Source organism: Hyalella azteca, unplaced genomic scaffold, assembly GCF_000764305.2.
Source record: "Hyalella azteca isolate HAZT.00-mixed unplaced genomic scaffold, Hazt_2.0.2 contig5890, whole genome shotgun sequence".
Lineage (NCBI taxonomy): Eukaryota > Metazoa > Arthropoda > Malacostraca > Amphipoda > Hyalellidae > Hyalella > Hyalella azteca.
In genome coordinates, this window is record NW_025936068.1 from 57,330 (window position 1) to 82,441 (window position 25,112).

Consider the following 25,112-nt stretch of genomic DNA (forward strand, 5'->3'; position numbering starts at 1 on the left):
GGTGGTTTGAGATTACGGGCAGCCACCGGCCCAAGAAGAGAGCTTATAACGTCGGACAAATGTAATAAGGCACAGCGGTGAAACCAACGCTGTTAGAAATGTTCTCATGTGTTATTTATTACTAATACTTGGTATATGAAAACAACGACTTGCTCAAAATGAAGAAATAATTGCGGAACTGAGAAAAGAAGAAAAGGGATTTACATTCAACAACACATTTATAGGAAGGTAAATACATATGCTAAACACTGTTGGTCGTTTGTTTTAATTAATGAGAATTGTGACCACATACTGTGACTACAATGGTACGTGCTGGTGACGTTTAATTTATTAATGATATGCATGTACACTATCTACATTTGACTCGGTACTTCTTTTCGGCGCGGTAATTCAGACGTTCCAGCAGCTGAATCATTGAACGTTCCAACACTGCAGCGCTGTATTTCTCGGAAGCGAAATGAGGGGAGCTTCAGTCACGACACCTACATGGTTGTTCTGGCAAATGCAAATATGAGAAATTGTCCTGGTATAAGAAATATTTTTCAAATTTGATACCAACCAAAAAATTAGTTGCTGGGTTTTTCATGTAAACATTACTAATTTCCCTACAAAAAGTTTGAAGGCCTGATTACCGTTTTTGAAATTTTTTTCTTCATAATCCGTTAATTTTTCGAATTAAGCGATTACAATTTTTATTTTTATATTGAGTGTTGGGATTTTAAACTACACAGTGAAAAATCCTGTATATTTTAGTTAAAATTATAGCACGCACATACCAAACAACAGGCCTGCAGTCTGTACCTTGGAAGCAAGGAAGGTTATGATCGCAGAAGCGGACTGACTTGAAATGATATAAACATTAAACGAGTTCATACGCCCCCCGCGTCAACGCATTTTACTTGGAAATGGAAATTATTTTCCTGACACTGGAAAGAAATTGTGTGCGTTTCATGAGTTTTTTTTATTTCATGCATTGCTTTTAAATTCGCTCAAAACTGAAGTGCACCGAAGCTAACACATCATTTCGTTACGTTATCTGGATCGAACTCCATGTTTATTTTACTGAAATAGCATTACAGTAATTTTAGGTTCAGGCTTTGCTTTTGAAAACTAATTTCAATGCTTGTATCAAATAATGAAAAAAACACAGAAGTACTTCCCGCAAATTTCAGAAATGAAATGAATAATGAAATAATGAATACTGTGAATACTGTGAGTTATTCAATAATAAAATGAATACTGAAATAATAAATACTGTGAATACTGTGAGCTATTCAATAATGAAATATTAGAAAAGTAGAAATATCCATACAAAATTTTCTACTTATTTAAAAATGTATTAAGTAAAGTCATCGCAGTACTTGGCCGCTGCATGTCAAATGAATCAATCGCACGCAAAGTGTGTGCGTGTAGCAATCAATCGCACGCAAAGTGTGTGCGTGTAGCTCGTCCGTCCACACATGACAGAGCCACGCCCCGCTGCCCGAAGCACGCTCATGCTGTTAGCTCTGTCAACTTCCGTCTGTTTGACCAGGATTAATGTACCATTGAAATATTTACCTTTAATCCACACCGTAATGAGCTTGTTATGGTCTGGATCTTGCTTGTTCAGCTGAAACTGAGCACTAATTCTCTTGCGGACAAAGATCAGAATTTATACAGCACTTATTTGCCTAATGCCTTTCGTGGACTATATATGTATAGCCATGCATGTTGGTTTTTAGGAGAGGTGATATTGTTTTCTTTCGTAGAAATCTGTTTGCAGGCTGTAGGCCAATTAAACAGTTATCGTTTTATTGCGCTTTAAAGTTCAATAACACTGAAAGGTTTCACACTTCAGATTGCAAGGATTCTGAACTGAAATCCTTTGCCCATTTCCGCCATTCAAGTCCTGAAAACAACAACTAATTTCCGTCAACCCTTCACATTTTATCTTATCGTGCAAAAACCTGGCAAAGCTTACATTATTGTGAACAATATTATGTACCTGACTAGCATTGAATAATTATTGAAGACGAGATTTTTCTACCTCTGAGCTGTTTCTAGGTTTTTGGGTTTTGAAGAGGTTTTGTTATTTACTTTAAAACATGTCTTTGGATAAAGAATTTTTAATTATTAACTATTATTAAATATAATACATATATAAACTTATTTATATAAACTACTATTTCCTTAACTTACGTTATATAAACTCAGCATTAATACATAACTGTTGCAGCATTAATACATGATGTGGAGATAAAATACATGAATATCAGAGCACATGTATTTAATGGTGCATTTGTTTGAAGCCACTGCAATAATAGGGGCTGTTCCTCACACAGGGAGTGGACATAATGTAAGGAAACACTTTTTACCCACTTACGTGGTATTTTCTGCTTTATATATTCGCACATGGTGAGTTTAACTCAAGCTTTATTGATACTGGTCAGTGTGTGATGCCAGGATAACTCTACTTATTTATGCCTTTCCTTCCTATTTTTAGGTATTACTGAAATAGCAACTGTTCCTCTTCCCATTCCCGTCAAAACATTTTTCTCCTCCAACTTTTGGCCCTTTTTGGGAATTTGTTTGTGTTGATTTCCACACTAATCCATTGTCCCCATGCAATATTAATAATTAAGCGACTCAATAGAAATGTACAGGTTGGTCAACAGAAATACTTGAATACGGCCGAGGCTGGTGTTTGTTTAACACTCAGGCATGTTTGCCCTCAATATTGTGCTATGGTTGCCTGAGGGCAGAGCGGTAATTGAGGTAGAGGAGATATAATACACTAGGAAAAATGAAACGGTCTTGTCGTCCAAGTAGTGACACACTTTATACACTCAGCATATGCAGAGAGATGAATCGACACTCTCTCATTCCTCTGAGTGTACATTTACTTTATGCTGGATACATCGAGGCTGTCGATAATAGGAAAAAATATAACTCAGTACTCACTGCAGTGAGTGACAGAGAGCGCATTTTCTCGTCGACGAAAACGTGAAACCACGGACGGACAGACAGACGGACGGACGGACGGACGGACAGACGGACATGGCGAGCACAATAGTGTATTTTTTCCATCAATGAGAAAATGCGCTAAAAATGTTTCCCGGGATCATTCATTTGCCAATAATGTGTTTGTTCAGTAGTAGCTGCATTGTAATTTTTCCACTGATAATCTGTGTTTTTCAGTAATACCGACCGAAGAAGCTGAATTTTTTCCTATGCCGAGTACATACAATGTATATAATACACGCTTTTAGAGAGGTTATAACTAATATGAAACCAATAATCATTGATCTACATAACTTAGAACATTCGAACTTGAATCCGTTAGCGATGTTTTTACAATTGACTGTCAAGTTCTCTTTTCAGACGCGTAACATTTTTCGCGAGCATTTCGATTGTGCTGATAAAGTTTCTGTCTTTATACCTCAAAGTTTTTTATTCAATTTAATAATGTAATGATATCAATGAAATCGATCAATTTAATTTATTTGGTGTGGAGCAGCAATGGCTCATCGAAAATCCTAAAATCGTCGTTCTGCCTTCATTAGGTATAATTCTTCTAGTTGAAAATTTTATCTCCCTAAAAGCTGCAAAAAAATTGAGTCATTTAAAGTTTAGTGAGATTTTCTTGCAGAAAAAGGTTACCAAATTCTGTCCCGCCGTTTTATACGTATTATTTTATACTTTAGTTATGATCTAATTATGAATATTGGTAACTTCAAACCATCAGGATAGACTCATACCTGCAACACATTTGATATTACCAGGAAATTATTCGTCTGTAGATCCATGATGTGAAGTTCTTAGTTCGTACCAGCTTCTAGTTCTTTTTTTTTTATTAAATATCATCAAGATGCTGGACCGAATCAGGCATCCATGGGCTCCAAAGCCCATCATGCCGCTTGTTTATGGGGCCATAGGAGGCATTTTCTCAAGTTACAGCGATTATCATTGCCTTACCTCTACTCTACTCTCGAAATTGGGAGCCGCACAACTTTGTAGTCGGGTCAGCACATTTTTACTTTGATCTTCAAAAATGTTTAATAAAATTGTTTCTGGAAGGATAGTGTGGAGAGTTTAACAATGTTTACCAGCGTTTTTGCGTTGATACTTATCCAAAACGTTTATATTTTTATCTGCTTATGAAGGCAAAAAAAATTAGAAACTAATGAAATAATGTTTTATCCTGTTGCAGCATTAAAATTAGGCAATTCCGGAATTAAATTGCTAGAAAATTAAATTAAATCAAAATTAAATTTCTTCCGGAAGAGCCAAAAAAGGTTCGTCCCACTTACGATACTTACTATACTTGGCCACTTTTATTACATCGACGAACTCTGCCAGTTTCATCGATGCAGTGCAAGTTTCAATGTAATAATAAATTATATCGGATTTCATTTTGGAATTAGTTTAACTCATACAAATCGACACAGTGATAGTCCAAATAGTGACGCACTTTCTTCCTGTAGCAGGTAGCAGAGACCGGATGTAGCACTGATACTGTAGCCAAACTGGGTCCGGATAGCACATATGAGAGCAAGAAGTGCATAGTTATTTGGACAACGGCTCACTCATTTCTTTGAGTGTAACGCCGCCATGTTTTGACTTCTACTCAGATGCGAAACAAAAGGCATTGATAGCACTCATCTGTACACACGTACAGGCCTGTAGCATATTCACTGCACACGCTTGCCCTATTATGTACTCAGGCTATCGTTCCTTTATTAAATTAATTGGTCACTAAAATAATAATGAACAAATTTATTAATAACATGATAATGAAATATCAATCATGATAACTTAGTTTATTATTAGTAAGCACGATATCAGACATACGCTTATGAATGCATCGTTGTCACGGAAGTCGCTATCGAACTAAATCTGCTCTTCACTCCAATATTTCTGTCACTAAAAAATTTTCACGCTAATAAATCCTCTCAGCGCAAGACTTTCCATTATTTTTACGATCTCAGCCACAAGAAACGACACACTACCTTACTGAAAATCATAGGTGGGTTGTTTGATGCAGTCAGTCGGCCATCCGACGGTCATACATCCACTCAAAAAAATGTATAGAAAAAGTTGGCCAATTAGTGACACAATTTCTTAACCCACTGCATGAGCAGGGAGCGGACGTACGTAGCACTGATACGTCCTTTTCCCCGGCCAATCTGCGTCAGGATGACATACACAAAAGCAAAAATTACATCGCTCTTTGGACAAAGATTCAGTCATTTTGCTGAGTGTACAAAGGATAAGATCTTCAATAATTTCGTCAGTGTGCGAGGCTGCGAGACTCGAATTATTCCACTGATAAGACGCCATGTCACACTGATAAGAAGCCATGCCACAGTTTGCCGAGAACAAATGCTGCTCACTTCAGAAGCGTGTCATGTTAGACAAGGTTTGTTTGTCTGTTGCAAGAAGCGGTGGCGCGGATTGTACATCTGGTGCGAAATAAATTTCGAATGTGGTCTTGGGCTTTAAAAATTCAAAGGAAAGATAGCATCAGGGCTTTTGCAGCACTGAATTTCATTAGGATATATAAATGTTTGAGGATTCTTTGCTGGACACGTACAAATTTAGTAATGTGTTTCTAAATGCGGGGACATTAATATCGATATGAACGATATAAGAACGTTTTAAATGATATAAGGATACTAACACTAATAATAGAACTCATCTATATTTGGTATGCAAATGCTGATATGAATCAGGGTAACGTAGATCAATTCTACATACTTAATTACAAGGCACTAAAAATAAAATGAAACTCACTTTATGGCCTGTACTCAAGCACTTTAATTACCAGGACATATTCTAAACTAATAACATAGTCTTATAGAGGAAATGAGCATAATGTAATCCATCTGATTTCGGAATAAAAACAGAAACATTTCCCGCATGACGACAAAAGTTCTATGGAAAACATCCCAATTTGCATATTAGTCCTCATGCAGGCATTATCAGCAGCAGTTCAGATCATAATTCAATCGCTGTTGCGTGTCCCATGCAGGGACGATATTTCAATTACTTAAGCCGCGGTCGCTCCGAGCGCTCCATTCTTGACTGTTCAACTCTCTGGATGATGGGTCGGGGATCAAAAGAGCCTTCATTGCAATACTTTTTTATTTATCAGATTATGCGACGATTGGGGATGATGGGTCGTTAATCAAAAGAGCCCTTGATCGCAATATATTATGAGAGCGCCCTTCATCGCTATCAAATTATAAGGCGAATAAATGCTTGGCTTGATGAGCTGAGCGATGTGGAGTTTAGATCGATAGCGATCCCGTTTATGAATTGTTTATTTGGAAAATGATGGAACGTGTTTTCCATGTCCTCATTAACTGAAGTGTCTAGCAATTATCCCAGAATTAAAAAAAATTACATTTAATTTTTTGTCTACTTTTAATTAAAAAATACTTGAAAGTATGTCGTTCAAGGTTAGCTTTGAATACGCCACAAATTTACTTACTATAGTTTGACGAATTTGTTATTTTGATGGAATTTGTTTTGATGGACTTTGTCTCCTTTCACTTCTCTGGTGCCATATTTTCCTTGAATTGTCTTATTTCTTCCACGGTTTATCTAGAAATTTACGATTTCTTCATAGAAGCCCAAAGCCCAAAAATCGTCACTATTTTTGGCGATGCGGAGCACGGCTCCTTAAAATCCCCATATACATTCTTCCTCTGATTGCATTCCTCCCAATCTCCACAGGCAACAAATAGACGCCAACAAGAAAAGAGAAATAGCTGGACGTTTCCCCATGAAAAAATAAAATTTTCCCGATGCACTACTGCTACTGGTATGAAATGTAAGGCACAAGTGAAAAATAAAGATATGGCCAGAAAAATTCAAGCTCGAAATGGCCGAGTGGTTAAGACTACCAAGAATAGTGCGGTGATTTGCGGGTTCGAAACTCGTAATTAGTTGTGACGATTTAGTTGAGATCGATAAGGTGGCCAGGTGGTTAAGATAAGGCAACAGGCCAACTTAGCCCAACCAAAGCAGACTCCATTGGATTATATCATAACTGTTATCTTTGTTTTTGTTGTAAACTGATCTAGATGTATTTGCAAAAACCGTGTATTTAATATAACTTAGTATCTCCTCACCAACGCGCTCATTAAATATACTTTACGATGAAGCTCTAATGTCTATAGCCGCAAACGCTGAAACTCTATCTCTCATCCCTGGTCACATCACCCGTTCATCTAGCGTGGGCAACATACATAAATTTTAATTATTGTTAAATCATAAAAATTCGCAATTCGTTGGCAGGGATTATGATTATTTTTTTAATATATGAAATCTCACTTTATTTTCAAAAATTATAATTCCTGTTATATTATAAGAATCTCAAAATTCGTTAGCAAGAATTATAACTCTTGTCCAACGCTGCTCATGTTATCGTTCCTAGCGCGGCAATAACTCTGAGCTGCGTGGAGTCCATTAATTGCATGCCTTGTTTACATAATTATTTCTCGAGGTGCTCTGGGTTATTTATTACCTAACAACATAATTCAGCTTCTTTAACATGTTCTTGAATTTAAAACTGTTTTATCAAGGCTTATTTAGCAGTTATGTATATATCACAAAATTTGTAAGAGAATGTGTGGGTAATATGTACTTATGTACTCAAGTAATATGTAATTATCGTAAGTGAATTTTGTTAAATCAAAGATGTTCTTGGTTACGAATAAAAAAAATGGAAACGACCGAGGAAATTCAAAGAGCCAATTCTGAAACATCTGACTTCGTTGGTTGTATAATCAATGAAATTTATTCTTACTCAACACGAGTGTGTTCCTGTAATATTCCTTTGACCTCGTAGACCGATGAATTCATGAATAAAATTTAACTTAATCGACTCAACTGGGCTGCCTTTGAATTATTCTCCCTGGAGCGCACCTACATTTGCCGATCATCCATTGATGCTCGCTCAGTTGTGATACTATCCATTGGAGCTTGAGGAGCAATTTGAAGCAAGCAATGTAACTTTTTAAATACATTACTTCCATTACAGGAAAAATTTGGAAAAAATTTTCCCAGTGAATTTATTCTGGGCCAATTGTTGTTTTTAATGAAAGATCTCCTTAACTATATCGATAATTGAAGCCATTTATCCTGACGTCGGCATTTGGCAAACATTCTCAAAAGTTGCTTAAGCGATTGTAATTTAAGTTTTATTTTCAATCTCAGTTACTTACATTAATTATTGCATCCATTCTTGTATTGGGAGTTTTGATAACGTTTTCTGGCTGTTGTGGGTAAATTTTAACCAGAATTGTACATTTCGTGGAATTTGTATATTTATCGAACTAAAACTCATGATTTCAAAACTTGTTTTGTCGCCCGAGTTATTTTATTGATGAAAAAATATGTAAAATATGGATCATATTGTCCAAATAGTAACACATATCTTTATGCACAGCAGAATTATACACATATAATTCTTAAAATATATGTAATAGAAGTAGAAACCGGATGAAGCGCTGACACGCTCTTTTTTCGGGCCAAACTGGGTCAGGATGACCCACACAAGGACAAAAAGTACATCGCAATTTGGAAGTCCCATTGTAAGCGCGACTACTATGCCTGCCGCTCTTTCTTCGGCGCCGACCAGACAAACGGAAACTTTATCCGTGCAGGGAAGTGAACTTTGTTTTTTTGACGATTTATTGGTAACGAAGGCACAGTAATTCGTGGTAAAGGGAACAGTGAAAATAAACTCAAAATGAACCCAAATTGAAGCCAAGGTAACCTAAAGTGAACGCAAAGTGAACTCAAAATAGACCCAGAGTGAACCCAGAGTGAACCCAGCGGATGTCACGCACGGAAGCTATTGTTCGTAGTAAACTAATATGATTCTGCAAAAAAATCTTAAATAAACCTAGCAAGATGCTGCTATAATACTTAACTTTGATTATTCCAATCAAAATTATTTCAATTTACAAATTTCACAGCACAAATTTAGACCTTACAATATAATTACCATTCGCAAAAAAAATCAGCAACAGTGAAGCACAAAGTGCTTCACGACTAACAGAATGAAAGCGACGAGCTTCGGATGATCAGAATGAACAGACTTTTTCTGTAAATGAAAATGCTAGTAAAAAGTGAAAGGCAAAAAAACATAAATGGAAAATGATACAAATTTAAAAGATCAAATATAAAAAATAACTGTTGAATGATCGCAATAAATTACAAGATAAATCGCGGTACAAAAATTAGAGACGCATGAGGCGTGGCTACAATATCGCTATTTAATTCCCATTTGTAGGAAGTTCCACCGAATTCTCTGGGTGATAGAAGTGAAGCCCTCTCTAGAGCCTTTACGTGCTGCATCATCTCTGGCATTTGTTCCTGGCATGTCTGGTATTGAGAAATGGATGCGACATTCTCCTGAAATTGAGGAAGTTATTAATGTGCAGTGCATTTGTACGTCAACTTGAAGAGTTTGTTTAGCATTTGTTCGAGTCATTTTCGGAAGTGGCAGAATGATTACAACTTTGATGATGTGACGAACAAGTTTCATATAATGCATGTTTATATTTAACGTCAGCCTGCTTCCTAAAATTGATATAAAACACATTTTTAAAGTCAGGGACAGGCGCTTGACTCACGTGTTCTGGTATTCTTGAAACATCTTTTTTGAGAAATGAGTGAATATTACAGTTAAAAAATGTACTTGGTGATCAACTAATGTGTTATAGAAGAAAAAACAGTCTACAAATGATGAAATAAGTCGCGTGTCAACGCAGTTTTAAAATTTGATCTGATAGAATTTAATACTAGTCCTGGATTAATTTCTAGTAGTAGTTATATAGGCTTTTGTTTCCCTCATATAAGTCGCTTTGAGTTTAAATTGAGTGTGTTCAAACCTTCATTAGGTACATTGCCAGGTGTGTAAAAGAAGAAGATTCGATAAATTATTAAAATCGTTAGATAAATTGTTTGATAGATGTCAAATTAATCACAATACTCAATTTTCCGATTTAAATGTCTGAAAACAACCTTTGAATTTTATTTACAAGCCAGTATTCATTGAGGTATATTTCCAATGTTAAACAAAGACGGTAACAGATGGTTTCCAGCCATCACAACGAGACACGTGTGGCGTCCAATGTCTTGCACCAACATCTTTTTCTTGGGATGTATTCGAGGCGCTATTTCCTCAGGCCTCATCAAGGTAATTCCAGGCCATTGGGCTGCGTTTAACTCTAATTACCGAAAATCAGGGTCTGTGGTAGCCTTGGCCACGGACATTACTAGAGTACTAAAAAGGGAGTTATTCAGGGATACGAACGGCTTCTAGAAGTGAGAAAGCCACTCTCTAATGAAGAAATTACACGAGATGTTTTACTCACTTTTCGATGCTTTCGTTTCCGCATTTCCTGCTATTGTGGCTTTCTTGGGCGTCGTGATGAGTGAAGACTTGTCAGTGCATTCAAGGGCTCTGATATATCTTCATTGATCCGTTCTCGTCTTCATTATGAAGACTGTTTACTAGCCAACGACTTTCTTTCAACGACTGGGCAGCTACTTTCGAGGCATCCAGGCTTTCCGACTTCGCGTAAATACCTTTCTAGTCCTTGAAATGACGCTGAGTTTTTCTTCTCTATTTTGAAGGTCAAACCTTCCTTCTCGTACTTTAATGGCTCGGTTATGTTGAGTGATGCCTTGCATGCCACTCTACTCTAGTGATGCCATGTTGGCCAGCGACTGGAAACCAGACATTATTTCTTCACAAATCCCCTTAGCATCACTGCACCGTCAATCACACTAAAAAATTTCCGGGTCAACGCATTGGATGCTGAGCAGGAGAGCAAAATATGAAGATTTATTTACGCCTTTTATTTATATGTTCTTAATCTTTCGCGTAACGTAGTGTCACTGCAACACAACTTACATTGAATTAATTCTAGGTTTATTCTGATTTAATTAATTTTAGGTTTTAATTTTGAAATTCCCATCATCCATTTTCATTTTGTTATTTGTATTTGTTTTATTTAGGTGATAATAATGACGTCAGAAACACCACTCAAGAATTAAAAGGAACAGTGAATCGAGTGCAATAAAAAATGAACAAATATATATGAGAAATATTCCCTTAGTATACAAGGCTAAGATTGAGCATCGCCATGCTCTGAACCGTATTGATTAGTTCAGATAAATATCTTCGTACAAAGAGAAGACAAGAAATTAAAATTGGCGCTATGTTCTCTATACGAAGCTTAATACAATACAGCAACTTTCAGGCTTAGAACATTATTAGGCTGGACAAGTGTCATTGAATTCAAGTTTTCTACTAAGAGGAGAAAAGGAAGTACAGATAACCTCTGTGGGTGTGCGTGCGAAAACTTACTTTAAATACGGCGCAAAAAAATATGTGAAGAAGGTTATTACAGTCCTGATCAAGCGCTGTAGTATAAAGAGAAGGGGATATCATACCGGTCATTGTTTTTTTTAAGTAAGATAATTCAAAATTTTCCATGGGAATGGTTTATGAATTTAAATCAATTACTTCCGTGAGAGAGAAGAACAGTGGAATGCAGATGACCTCTGGGTTTGCGTATTAAAACTTCCTTCGAATACGGCGCAAAGAGGGTGCGAAAGAGCTTATGAATCTAGATGAAAATTAAAAGATTGATGCTACTGTAAGTTTTAAAATATTATGCAAAACACGTTTTGAAGTAGGGGTTCATGAACCAAATTCATGTCGTTGCGTGAAAGAGAAGAAAACGCGAGGGCCGCTGACCTGAGGGTGTGCGTGCCAGGGCTTATTTTAAAGAAGATCTCCCTAGGATGATCTCTGGCAAGGGTCGCTGCCTTGCCACTTCACTTTTGACCTCCTGGCCTCGTGAATAACTCAGTTGCGGGAATCGTGACCGACACTGTTGATCATTGCCTGTCTGTCCGACGCCATTTTCTTCTACTATTATAATTCAAAATATACTGGTAAATTTCTAGGTACCGATGCAAAAATTAGATTTTATTCTTTAGTATTTTCAAATTTAATGAGGTAGTACGGCAATCATAAATTTTTGTCGCCAAAGCAATTGAAAAAAAAACTAGATCGCGGAATTTGTCCTGCAACCCACCGGTTGGACGTGCCGCACTCAACATGTCAAATTATTTTATTTAACATGTTTAACATTTAACTTGTTTAACATTATTTTATTTAACATGACCGACACAAGCAAATTGCTTTTAATGCTAACCCAGTTTGTGAAAACAGTGACTGACTCAGCAGACAAAAATTCGAAAAGCCACCCACTCGATTATCCCGCGTGCTATACATTATTTCGAGGGATTCGAAGCAATTCGATTCGAAAGTCGACTGTTTCAGGAGTCTAATTTCCTCATGAAACTCATGAAATGCATTAAAATAGACTTCTGGATACCACTGTATGGTTTACGTGAATGGATATGTGTACTCAATGAGGTTTTTTGACACTGAGATTAATAATAATTGGTCTCTCAGTCTCTCCTTGCCCATTATAATAGTAATATGATCTATTCATACGAAGTGAATTTAGACAGAATATTATACACATGTCATTTTTCTAGTTTGATATTTTTTAACTTTTAAAGGTAGCTGGTTCACTAATCGTTATTTTTTGATAAGAATTTAGTTCTATTTAGTAGCTACTAAATCTTTCTTTAACTTCCTTAAAGATAGAAAAAACTGGATCCATTCTCTGAATTTTCGATACAATGAGAATCGTTAATATTCAACAATTATTTTTTATAATATGGGTAGTTATTTTTCATTGATAATTTTGAGAAATTTCTCATCCATTATGGTTAATGCTGGTAAGTTTCACACATACTTGAGTAGCCCATAGTCATCAAACTAATTACAATGCTTAACTTGTTTAACTTCTAAAATTATTAACTTGCAGAGTCTAACTTCCGCTACTCTGAAGCTTGATGATTTTATGAATCGAATATTCTGTAATGAATTTTGTGGTTACATATCTTTACAAGTTATTTGGCAGGACCATTTAGGTACATTGCGGGTCTGAATTTTCGTTTTACCGCATGAAGTGTTGTTTGATCTTTAAATTTTATAAAAATGGATACATTGAAGTATTGACGTCGAGCCACAATTGGCACTGTAATTTATTTACTCAATAATCTGAGATACGCATGAAAGGCTTCAGGAATATAAAATATATTGCCACTAAATGCCAGATAAAATAACTAAAAAGTATCCAAAATTCAACAGAATGCGAATAGGACAAAATAACATCCGTACCTAAAATGTAGAATAATTCTGGCGAGATTGCAGTGAGGGCAATCAAATGAACACTCTTTTATTTATTTTATTCCCTGCAACGCGTTTCACTTTTTTCCGACTTTGCAGATAAAAACAATTTCACTGTCAGAGCTCCTGAACTCGACCTGAAACAGAAAAGCTTCACGTCGTGGTGAAGAATTTTTTAACGGTCCAATGCAGCCGTCATCCCGGCAAGCATTATAAATGACACGGCTTCGTGCTGCTCGACGCAGCCTTAAATTCAGAATAAAAAAAAAATTTTTTTGCTTATTTTATTATTGCAAAGCAACTTTATAGTAAATCGTTCTTGACGGCTTGAACTTTTAACTGTATTGTATCTTATACAAATTACTGAAGGTTCCTACGAAACTAATCTCAATTATCAAATCACATCAGTATAACATGAATCATTTCTCTTCCGCAAGACCACCGAGAGAAAGAAGCGCCAATGTCTAGAGTTTCAAGCTCCAACTTTGCATATCAGGCATAAATTTATCCCGTTAATATTCAGGTTGACTTTCTCCGCGACCATTTGCTAGAGCCAAGCCCTTCTTCCTGCTCGTCTTTGGCTGCGGCCAAAACGATGCCCGTATTCTTATCCACATATTCTTATCCCTATATTTCGACATCGCATGCTTGTCCTAAGTTATGGAAAATCACGATATTTTTATCGGTGGGAGAACGGCCAGCCGTTGATAAGATGGTTAAGGTTTGCACTAGGGTAAGCAGATCGACGCGTCACTCAAGCCAAGTATCATCCAAAATAATTCCATAGACCCAAGGTCAAGATCGAGTTCATGAAGAGAAAGGTCCCAAGTGGTACCGGATTCATTGTTTAAATAAGTGGTTTCAATCCGGATTCAGGTACCAGTGGCTTCAATCAACTGGAATAGGTAAATAGGTAAAAATTTAGTTCTCGAACCAAAACCTAGTGGTAAAACCTCGAACCAAAACAAATTAAAAATTTCATTGCATTTCAATGGAGGACACAAAAACTGAGCCAACGCATCCACTTTTCCGTACTCTGAATTCATCTGTGAAGAACTGCTTCAATTTTTCACGACTACTTTCCTTTTCGCTATAGACACGCGGTATTAAAGAATGCTTAATTGCAGACACCTTTGCCGGTGCCTTAATTTTATTTTAGATTCATAAGTTTGCACTTTTAACTGAATTGTACTGTTGATCTACCTGAATTGTGTGCTAATTGATTGTGTTGTTGTTATACCTGAATTGTGTGTTGATTGATTGTGTTGTTTTTCTACCTGAATTGTGTTTTAATTGATTGTGTTGTTGTTCTAACTGAATTGTGTGGTAATTGATTGTGTTGTTGTTCCAACTGAATTGTGTGTTAATTGATTGTGTTGTTGTTCTATCTGAATTATGTGACAATTGATTGTGTTGTTGGTCTACCTGAATTGTGTGCTTATTAATTGTGTTGTTGTTCTGCCTAAATTGTGTGCTAATTGATTGTGTTGTTGTTCAACCTGAATTGTGTGACTATCAATTGTGTTGTTGTTATACCAGGATTGTTCACATATCAGTCAGGTAGTTGTTGTACTACGATTGTTTGCTTAACAATCGGGTTGTTGTTCTACCTGAATTTAGTGCCTATCCATTATGTCGTTGTTCTGCCAGGATTGCTCGCTTATCAATTGTGTTATTGTTCTACCGGTATCGTTTGCTTACCAAGTTTTGCAGGTGTTTGCAGAGTGCCTATCTATTATGTTGTTATTCTGCCAGGATGGTTTTCTTATCAATTGTGTTGTTTTTCTTCCATTATCGTTTGCTTACCAAGTTTTGCTGTTATTTGCGGAGTGCCTGTCTATTATGTTGTTGTTCTGCCAGGATGGTTTTCCTATCAATTGTGTTGTTGTTCTACCAGTATAGTTCGCTTATCAAATTTTGTTGTTGTTTGCAGCTACGTTTGCTGTTCCACCAGGATTATTCATTTACGAAGGTTTTTGTTGTTGTTTGCAGCTACGTTTGCTGTTCTACAATGATTATTCATTAACGAAGTTTTGTTGTTTGCAGCTACGTTTGATGTTCTACAAGGATTATTCATTAACGAAGATAACGAAGTGTTGTTGTTTGCAGCTACGTTTGCTGTTCTACAAGGATTATTCATTAACGAAGTGTTGTTGTTTGCAGCTACGTTTGCTGTTCTACCAGGATTCTTCATTAACGAAGTGTTGTTGTTTGCAGCTAAGTTTGCTGTTCTACAAGGTTTATTCATTAACGAAGTTTTGTTGTTTGCAGCTACGTTTGCTGTTCTACCTGGATTATTCATTAACGAAGTGTTGTTGTTTGCAGCTACGTTTGCTGTTCTACCAGGATTCTTCATTAACGAAGTGTTGTTGTTTGCAGCTACGTTTGCTGTTCTACCTGGATTATTCATTAACGAAGTGTTGTTGTTTGCAGCTACGTTTGCTGTTCTACCAAGGTTATTCATTAAAGAAGTTTTGTTGTTGTTTGCAGCGACGTTCTCCCCGGACGTGATGCCGAGCATCAGCTGCACCGCCGCGGACCAGTGCAGTGAGGTGGCCTACGCTGTGTGTGGTGCTGGAGGAACCTGCATCTGTTCGGACCCCACACCGGTCTACATCGCTGACATCTCCACCTGTCTTAAAGGTAAACCTCACAAGAATTATTGCATTATATTCCTGTTGCATTCTTTCACTTCATTAATTGCCCAATTCATCAGTAAACTCTTTTCTACATCGCCGATATCTCCACCTGTTTAAAGGTAAACCTCACAAAAATTATTACATTATATTCCTATTGTATTGGATAACTTTGTCACTTCACTAATTCCCCAATTCATCATTAAACTCTTTTCTACATCGCCGACATCTCCACCTATCTTAAAGGTAAGCGTCACAAGAATCATAACATTATATTCTTATTGTATTGGATAACTTTTTCACTTCACTAATTCCCCCAATTCATCAGTAAACTCTTTTCTACATCGCCGACATCTCCACCTGTCTTAAATGTAAAGATCATTATAATGATTTTATAAAAAAGTATTATAATTATTTGTAAATTCTTATTTTGAACTTATGCGTCGTGTTTTCAGCTTTGCCGGTTTACGAACTTAATAAGAAGAAAAAAAACAAACTTTGGGTATGCATTTATTCAGCCTGTTCTAAATACTTATTTTTACTTGCACATCCCAACATCGCCGATGCCGCATGCTAATATTGAGCAAAATAAGTGAAAACCTCACTAATATATTCATCAATTAATAGTAATATAAAGTGGCTTTAAAGAAGACATACCTATGATATCTCCAGATTTTGCCTAGTCCAGAACTACGAGGAATACAGGTAACTTCCGATTAAACCCTTATCTATATTATCTTCTATGTGATTGCCTCATTTTATTTCTGTAATAACCGTTTTCGGTGCAAATTTTCATGTGACTTTTCCCTAACAATTATTTATTCGAAAATACCTCAATTGATCGTAATCAAATGTGATTACACTTTTTGGTGATACCTTTCTCTAGAGACTTGTTTAACGGTGATCATATAAGTCGATCGACATCACCTTTTTTTGTCGTTCCCAAAATATCCAGGGAATTGGATTACCTGCAACATAATATTTTCCGTGTTATCATATTCCTTTTATTTTTGCCTGAAATTGAATAAAGAATAGATAATGAGAACTTAGCATTTGCATTTCATATCATCTCGTAATTTAAAACTTTCTAAATGCGGTTAAAGAAGGAATTTTCGGTGCAATATATTGGCTGCACCAATTGGGTAGTGGGAAATCAACACAAACTGACTAATAAATTAAAGAGGCTCAAGCCCACGCTCAAAAGTTTTATAAGAAAACCCTACGAATCTCACCTTAAAACATTAACTTTATACCAATACAGTACGGTAGGCTCTGCAAATGAAGGCAAACCATCCTACCGAGACCCTACGCCATACTTTCAAAAAAAGTTAAGAGATCGTAAGTTCATCTGCCAATCATCGACGGTATTTGAAGCAAAATCCACCAATCATAGACAAGAAAATAGAGCGTAAGTACTTACGTTGACTTAGCGAGTTTTGAAAGTATGGCCCCTGGTCCAAGACAAATTCAAAATTTGAGACCCCTATTAGGCTTCGTGCTTTGCCACCATCCTTCCAGATAACAAAGCAGAACACCGTCCCCAAACGAAAACGGTTGTCGTCTTATTAATATTTCACCTTGCATAGATTCAATTAGACAATTGAGGCTCTTCAGTCCCTAGGCGTCGATCTTCAACATGTAGGAGCTTCTTGATCAACCTGAAATGATATGCTTATTTCTACAACCGTCAAGTCCTATCGCTTACGATGAGTCTGTAGCGCATCATTTGCACATGATGGTTGTTTTCCCTCTGAAGTTCTTCGTTTTAGCGACAACTGGCAGGAATTATACTTCATGTGAATCATAAGAGATAGAAATGAAAGCAGATGCTCACGTTCACTTGGAATAACCAAGGACATAAATCGGATAAACGTCCAACATAAATCGAGAACTGCTACTAAACAAAAATCGATCAGAAGGATATATGACGATATATATCAAGGACATCTTAACAGGAGGAAAGTGACAAGAATTGTCAAAATTGAAGTCCTGACTATACGGATTAAACAACAGTCGACCGCGGGAACTCCAATTTACAAGTATACTCTAACTTCTTTACCCGCCATTCTGAATGAGGTAAAGAAACAATCCTGCATTCACACAACGACAACAGCAAGATGTGCACCGACATAATAATAAACTTATGAAATTCTGAGACTTTGGTGTAAAATTTAAAATAAAAATTGCGAGACTCGCTCCAACAGCAACTCTAAACAATGATCACTACAAGAACCAGGGTGTGAATGCGCCCACCTCGCTCGTTACCAGAGAAACCCTAGGCAAACAAAAGACGGCTGAGGAGCGCCGTCTGAGAGTGTGAAAGTATATATAGAGAGCTGCAGGTTTTATTTTGTTAGCTCGTTAGTCTGCCCATTTTGAATACAAATCATAATCATCATTTACAAATCAAAGTTCCATATCGTTTCGGTACGACATTGAGATGCTAAAGATTTTGTCGTGTGTGTACATTAGTCTACGCACTTTGCACCCCACACTTCAGTTACAGATACCTTCAACCTGCCTAGATGGAGCTGCCGCTACTAACCATCATTGAATTGTAGCTGAAAACTACACTTACCTATGGCACTAAATCTTCAGGGATTTACGTATGTCTATCTTGAACAGGTTTCCGGTTTTATATGACAAATCAGCTCTTTGTAATTTTGGAGACAGAGATACTAACGGCTCGCAGCACTCGATCGGTTTTAAGAGTGTGGGAAGCGCGTGCAAACCTTAAAAACTTTGAAAATTTATTAAACAATCACAACATAAATACTTGAAATAGTATCAGTCAACCAATTCCCTATCGCGGTCGAGGTCAGGAACGTAACACCCTTGATAAGTGAGGGGATACCGTACAGTGTAGAGGTAAAGGTGTATCACTCTAAGAAATGAGTGAGAAATTGTCCAAATTACAATGAACTTTTTGACTTGGTGTGGGTAGCCTGAATAAGTAGGGAAATGGGCGTAACCGCACTACGTCCATTCTTTGCTCGTGCTATGTGAAAGAAAATGTGTCACTATTTGTACAATATTACACCAGTAATATGGTAATACAATATTGCCATATTACAATATATGGTAAATATTGTAACAATATTACCATAGTGAAATGGTAATATTCTTCAATATATAGTCTGGCATAACAATACGGTGTTATGCCAATACTAGTTTTACAATATTTTCCTGAGACAATTCCACGTTGCTGTTAAGGAACAGGACATCGGAACGCCGTTATGCGAATTCAATTAAACTCTGAGGAATGCCTGCTCACTCTCACCCAACGACCAGCTCCTGTTCTATTGCCGCGCTGGCCGAGGAATGCGGCCTGTGGTCATAACAACATTCCTGCTGGCATTGCAAGATAATAACCTACACAGTTTATGTCGATTATTGCACCCATACATTAGTAATTATTTCCTTAGCTTAGTTTTAAGTTAGGACGGTAATCACATAACCTAATAATCACACATAATAATAATATCAACCTGATAATATTAATGAAAATTTTCGACGATCGTAAGTTTCGAGCTTCCGTCAGCGAAGCCATGTTCTTTAGTTGGAATAATTAAACTATCATTTCTTTGTGAGATTTCTTTATCATAATTACTTTTAAGTGACGGTCATCCGTTCTCTTCAACGAGGCAAATTATTCGATGTTTAAGGTTAATTGTGAACATAAGAAAAAGTGAGCCGTTTCTATACATGCTAATTCATCAATTGCCGGTCGGTGCAGCTGAAAATGAGCAGGCAAGTTGCTTCTCTTGTATTATGTAGACCAGGTCAATGGGATCGATGCTGCGTCGTTGCAAATCCTGTGAAAGTGCCAATGATGGTCGACATGAAGTACGTACCCTATGCATGAGTTAGCCACTTTTTAAGCTCGCTTGCACAGGTATATGTCAATATTCATTAATTCAGGCCAGTTTTTCTAACATCATTTTTTTCTGGAGTAATTTTATTGACTTTTAACATCGAATAATGTGGTTTGTTGGAAAGAACGGATGCCAGTAATTTAGAATTTAATTTATGAAGTTCGTAAATTGCCAGCTTGGCACCTCTCATGATCTAGCTAAACTGAGCAATATTTTTGCATCATAAAGGTATTAGGCCACGCATCCAATTTATGATAATCATCTTCATGACAATCATCGTATATATGTCAGATTCTGCCTGTGTTAAGGATCAATAACAAATTGCTGGCTGTAGCACACCAATAAACGTTGGACTATCACGACACCCCAATGTACATGTCAAATATTGAGCGCTGTCTATTGGAGGTGGAATATATAATATTTAAATCATTCCATCAATAATGTCAAACAGATTTACTAAAAATAGTTATTCTAACGTGGTGTTGGTATGAGATATCAGAGGAGTTTTTTTTACTGTGGTATGATCTTTAGTTGCCTAATATAATCCTTTGTTTTGAGCGTCAACAGTCAATGGCAGTTAACTGTTGTTTGGATATTATTAAATAGTATAGAAAAGACAGGAAAATGTGACTTCTGACTTGAATCATTTACTTATCAATCGCAGCTTTAGCCATTAATGCCATTTTATATATATAACGTAATCATCACCAATTTATTTGAAATTTAGTTAACATACCCGTTGCACGATAAGGAAACTTTGTGAAAAATTCGGGCAGCAGGTTGACACAAACTTTCTTACGCAATTTCCTCGCAGGTAGGGTGCTAAACTGCTAAAATTCCTCAATTGATAAACTTTAGAAGAAGTCAGAGAAAATCTAGAAAACACTCAAGTGACCTGTGTACTCTTAAGTAACTTCTGCAGCTAAAGGTCAACTCAATCTTCAAGAAGCTCATGAGGCACGAGTCTTCTAAGTTAAAAATAAGTTGATGAAAATTTTACATGTATTGTTGTCGTCAGAAAGGTTTCTTGAGAACGCGCATTTGATCTTGCGAAGTTTGTACAATATGAGTGATCTTTTGTGAGCCTCTCAAGAACTTAGGGTTTGTTTGTAGACTTTAAGTGATACATAGACCTTGCTTTCTGCAGCTCATGTAGCCAATCCAACCTCTTTTTTTTGTTGAGTCACCCGTTATTTTTGTCGGTTGACCATAAAATGCTAGGTGAAATGCTAGGTGAGTTTGTCTACTTCAAAAATCACCTGAAGAAAAGGTGAGGAAAAATATTTAATGCGATCTAAAAATATTTATAGTGTTCTCTTCTCTAATTAAGGTGAGGAAAAAATGTCTATTGCGATCTAAAAAATATTCATTGCGATCATATTTGCTAAGGGGAGGAAAAAAATATTTTTTTGCGATCTTAAAGCTTCAGATAACCATGTACCAATAAATAATCATGTGGATTATTTTTTAGTTTTTGGACAGTATATCGATTTGCAATATTGAAATGATCATCTAATCCCCTTAGGTAGATTATGCAGGTGCTTAAAAAACTGGAGTTTGACCTCGAACCTCTTCCTTCACTAATGAGAACCTGCGTAGAGAAATGAAAATTTCTAGGCAATTTTATTTGAACCATTCATGAATATCTTATATAACGTGTTATTCGATCTGCCGAGAGTTTAATCTCAAACACATATATAGGACAATAGATTAAAATTCCACCACTGTTTACGATCATTCACTGAATGCACTTCCAGTTAATTTATCCTAAATATCAGCCCACATCCCATTGACTTCTACGTGAGTGTTTCAAAATGAAGAATCCTCGGAAACCGGACAACTACATACCATCATTTTCGTTCTAGGACTGCACTTAATAGAATCATCCTCCATCCGCCAGAAACTAAAAAATCCAAGATGAAGCCTAAATTAATTTTCTAGTTTCTGAACAAGAATCTGGCCAAAGAACCGCAGCTGTCGAGTCATGGCGCAATTTCGAGCACAGGAGCCCAGCAGTTGGCACTAATTGCAGTCGCAGAGAGTAACAAAGTTGTTTTGATTTCGTTTGCTCCCAGCGTCGCCATCTTTGTTCAGGCGGGACAGGATCCCTCTAAATTCTCTAAATTCCTCAATGCGTAACTTGCCCTCGAAGATCTGATTATACATGACGTTACGAAAGCGAATAATAACAATATTAATTATAAATGAAGCAATACCAAACGTCATGATAACCTTTTCGAAGAAAAATAATATTAAAAACCAAATGAAGCATCCTGGCCGCACAAGCGGGCTGATCCTATAGTGACAACTGTTCTGGAGGATCTGTGACTTTCCTGGTATATAAACATGTATTCAAGTTTATACTGGCGACTTCTGTAGTTCTACAGGATCTGTTACACGCTTGCAGGCTCATCCAGTGACATTTGTTTTTCTGCTGGATCTGCTAGTTACCACACTCAGTCATGCTCAAGTTTCCTCAAGTATTAATTAATTATTTAAAAAAATTAAATGAGTACTGCTACGCGAGTTTCAAAAGTTTTTAGATGATTATAAGGATAACAAAACACGCTATCAGTTACAGGATTACTGCTGACATGGCACTTGTGCTTTGGCTTTTGACATTTCTTTTCGTTGGTAAACTTTGTCGATCTGTGTTTGCCTCTCCGCCTTTGAAATCCAACCATTCTCGAGCAAACAATCACAAAGCGTCAGGATCCGACACAAAAAATTTTGAATTTGATCATAGATTTGAAATAGGTCGTAAAGTCACAATTTTTCATTCAAGGTCGACGCGAACAGCTGAAAAAAGTATAAATGTTCGGTTAGGGGATTCGAGTTTTCCCTTTGAGCTTGCATCCCCAGGTGTGGGGATTGCAGGTGCAGGAGGCTACAAAGCTAACAGCCAATTTCCTGGAAAGTTTGATCGCCCCAATTTGCTTGAGGGTTGCTGGGTGACGACAGCCTCTTTGAAGTTCAGCACCAGGTCTACCGAACCTCTGGTTGCCACAGAACTTGTGAATTCTCATGGCGTGCACACGCGAGAAACAGGCTAGAACATTTTACATAGCTGGGGCCATACTTTCAAAACTCGCTAAGTGAACTTAAGTACTTACGCTTTTTTTTGTCTACGATTGGATTGGCGGATTTTGCTTGAAAGGCCGTCAATGATTGGCTGATGAACTTACGATCTCTTGAATTTTTTTTTAAAGTATAGGCCCAGCCTTCAATTATTATCGATAAAAATTGAGCCAATGTTCTTTGAACCAGTCATAATTCTGCTCATGTAAACCTTGAAAAAAAAATCTTATTAGACCATCAAGGTTGCATGAATTGTTCATATGTTTCGCTGTTTCAACGAAATCTGCACCTCCAAATACACTTAGGATTCCGGTTTTCATGAGACCGGAAAATAATTCAGCGATTGTCAGTTTGATAGGAAGACGTTTGTGCACAAAATATGCACATTTCAAAATCTGAACAAATATCCCATTTTGGATCGAACTAAAGCTTTAGTATTAATTCCATCCTGAAAGTTATCAACGCCAGGAATTCTCCCAACTCAGGTCTGTGGTGTCGGGATCATTAATTCAGCCGCTGACTTCGATCATAATTCAGACCGCAAAAACCAACCATTATGGCGCATAGCCGTATATGAATGCCATGATTGTTATGTCTCACCATAAATTCTTCGGTCGAACTCTGTCATCGCATTTGATTACGTCTTTCGTGAGAAATTCTTATGCCACCGAGTGAATCGCCTCCTGGATGACTTCGACAAATGGGGAGCAGTAATCGGGCACGATACGCTGTGGCTTTTTACAGCCAACATTCACTATTTCCATCCCCCATTCACAGTATTCATATCGAATTTGCGATTCTTGTCCCCCCCATTCACTGTTTTTATAACTTATTTATCGTTTCCATCCCCATTCACTATTTTAATTAGCAATTTTTTATATACATAGGTGAAATATTTCGTCAATATGGGGTAAAACGAACATTTTCGTTTTCACCCATTCATCGCTGTCACCCATTCACTGTTTTGCCTATTACATATAACTCAAAAGCTAAAAAGTAGTGCAGTACTGCCGGACCATGCACTGTACACAATAATAAGTAAACATTCTTCTTTGTGCTGCAGGTGCGGCACTGAACACGTCCTGCCTGTACGATGAACAATGTCTGTTCATGGAGGAAACTTACGGGCGCTGTGGCACCAACAAGATCTGCACCTGCGTCAAGGGTTACGAAGTTAAGATGCATCCCAGCGTCGGCATCAACTGCGTAGAACGTAATCAGAAAGCATAAAATATATAGCAATTACTGCCAAATTTCTTCAAGATTAGAATCAAATTTTATTTTCTTACGATAGAAATTTCTTTAAGAAAAAAGTGTACATTCGTCATTTTTTAAGATGAAATATGTAAAGAAAAACTTTAATCAGGAGCTTTTTCGATGTTTAATTTGAAGTAAAATTCCACGAATTTATTTTCAATAAATTTATATAGCAAGCTTTTTTAAAGGATAGACCCGATGACCCTTTTACAGAATTAATTCTTATTTATTTACATGCAAAGAAATTTAGATACGAGAAAATACTGTGATGTTAGCATCAACGAAATTAAATCAAGTAGAACATGATGATGGTTCGATCCCAGATTTAAAACACTGATTTAATTCGTTTGGTAAATTATTTCTTGCAAAGTAACTACAATTTAATCAGACAATCTATGCACAAATTTGTTTTACACATTCTGCATACGACCAATATTATAAGCTCTTATATGTACTCTCTATTTAAATAACATTTTTGACCTCATCTTTAGTTCGCTCGCTGTCGTCACAAACTGTGGCCAATGATCAATTTTTCTTAATTGCATATTGTTCACTTCATGGGACTGCATGCAACCTCTATGGGAGAATTTGTTTCAATTAATTCATCACTTCTCCAACAGGATGCCAAAAAGTTATCTCCAAAAAATAGCAGGGTATTTGAATTATTGAATAAACAATACGTGAACTCTCTTTTCCTGTTGTCATTCAAAAGGAAATAGCGCAATCATTTTCTGAAATAATTAATACCCTAAAAATAATGTGGTGTTTCAACATCATTTTAACTATGGCAACCCGATCGTTTAATTTTCATCAAGAAACTGGAATGAGCTTATCTAATAAAAATTAAAGAAACTAATACATAAAGAAACTAATATTTGGAATGGGCATATCTTTGCGCCAAAAAAATTTTTTGAAACTCTAGACTAATATTTATTTCTATTCGGGAAGCATTTCTACACATGATCGCTGCTACTAAAACCTTTGCACAGA

The 25,112-nt window shown here is 36.7% G+C and overlaps 1 protein-coding gene across 2 annotated transcripts in view; it reads left to right on the plus strand.

The window, feature by feature from the left end:
- Positions 1 to 25,112, plus strand: part of LOC108676354 — a 79,481-nt gene that overhangs the window by 43,960 nt on the left and 10,409 nt on the right. For both annotated transcript variants that reach the window (XM_018164420.2, XM_047880674.1), the window contains 2 exons: positions 15,767 to 15,919; positions 23,929 to 24,078. In XM_018164420.2, coding sequence (XP_018019909.1) covers positions 15,767 to 15,919; positions 23,929 to 24,078 — 303 coding nt within the window. The remainder of the gene's footprint in view (positions 1 to 15,766; positions 15,920 to 23,928; positions 24,079 to 25,112) is intronic.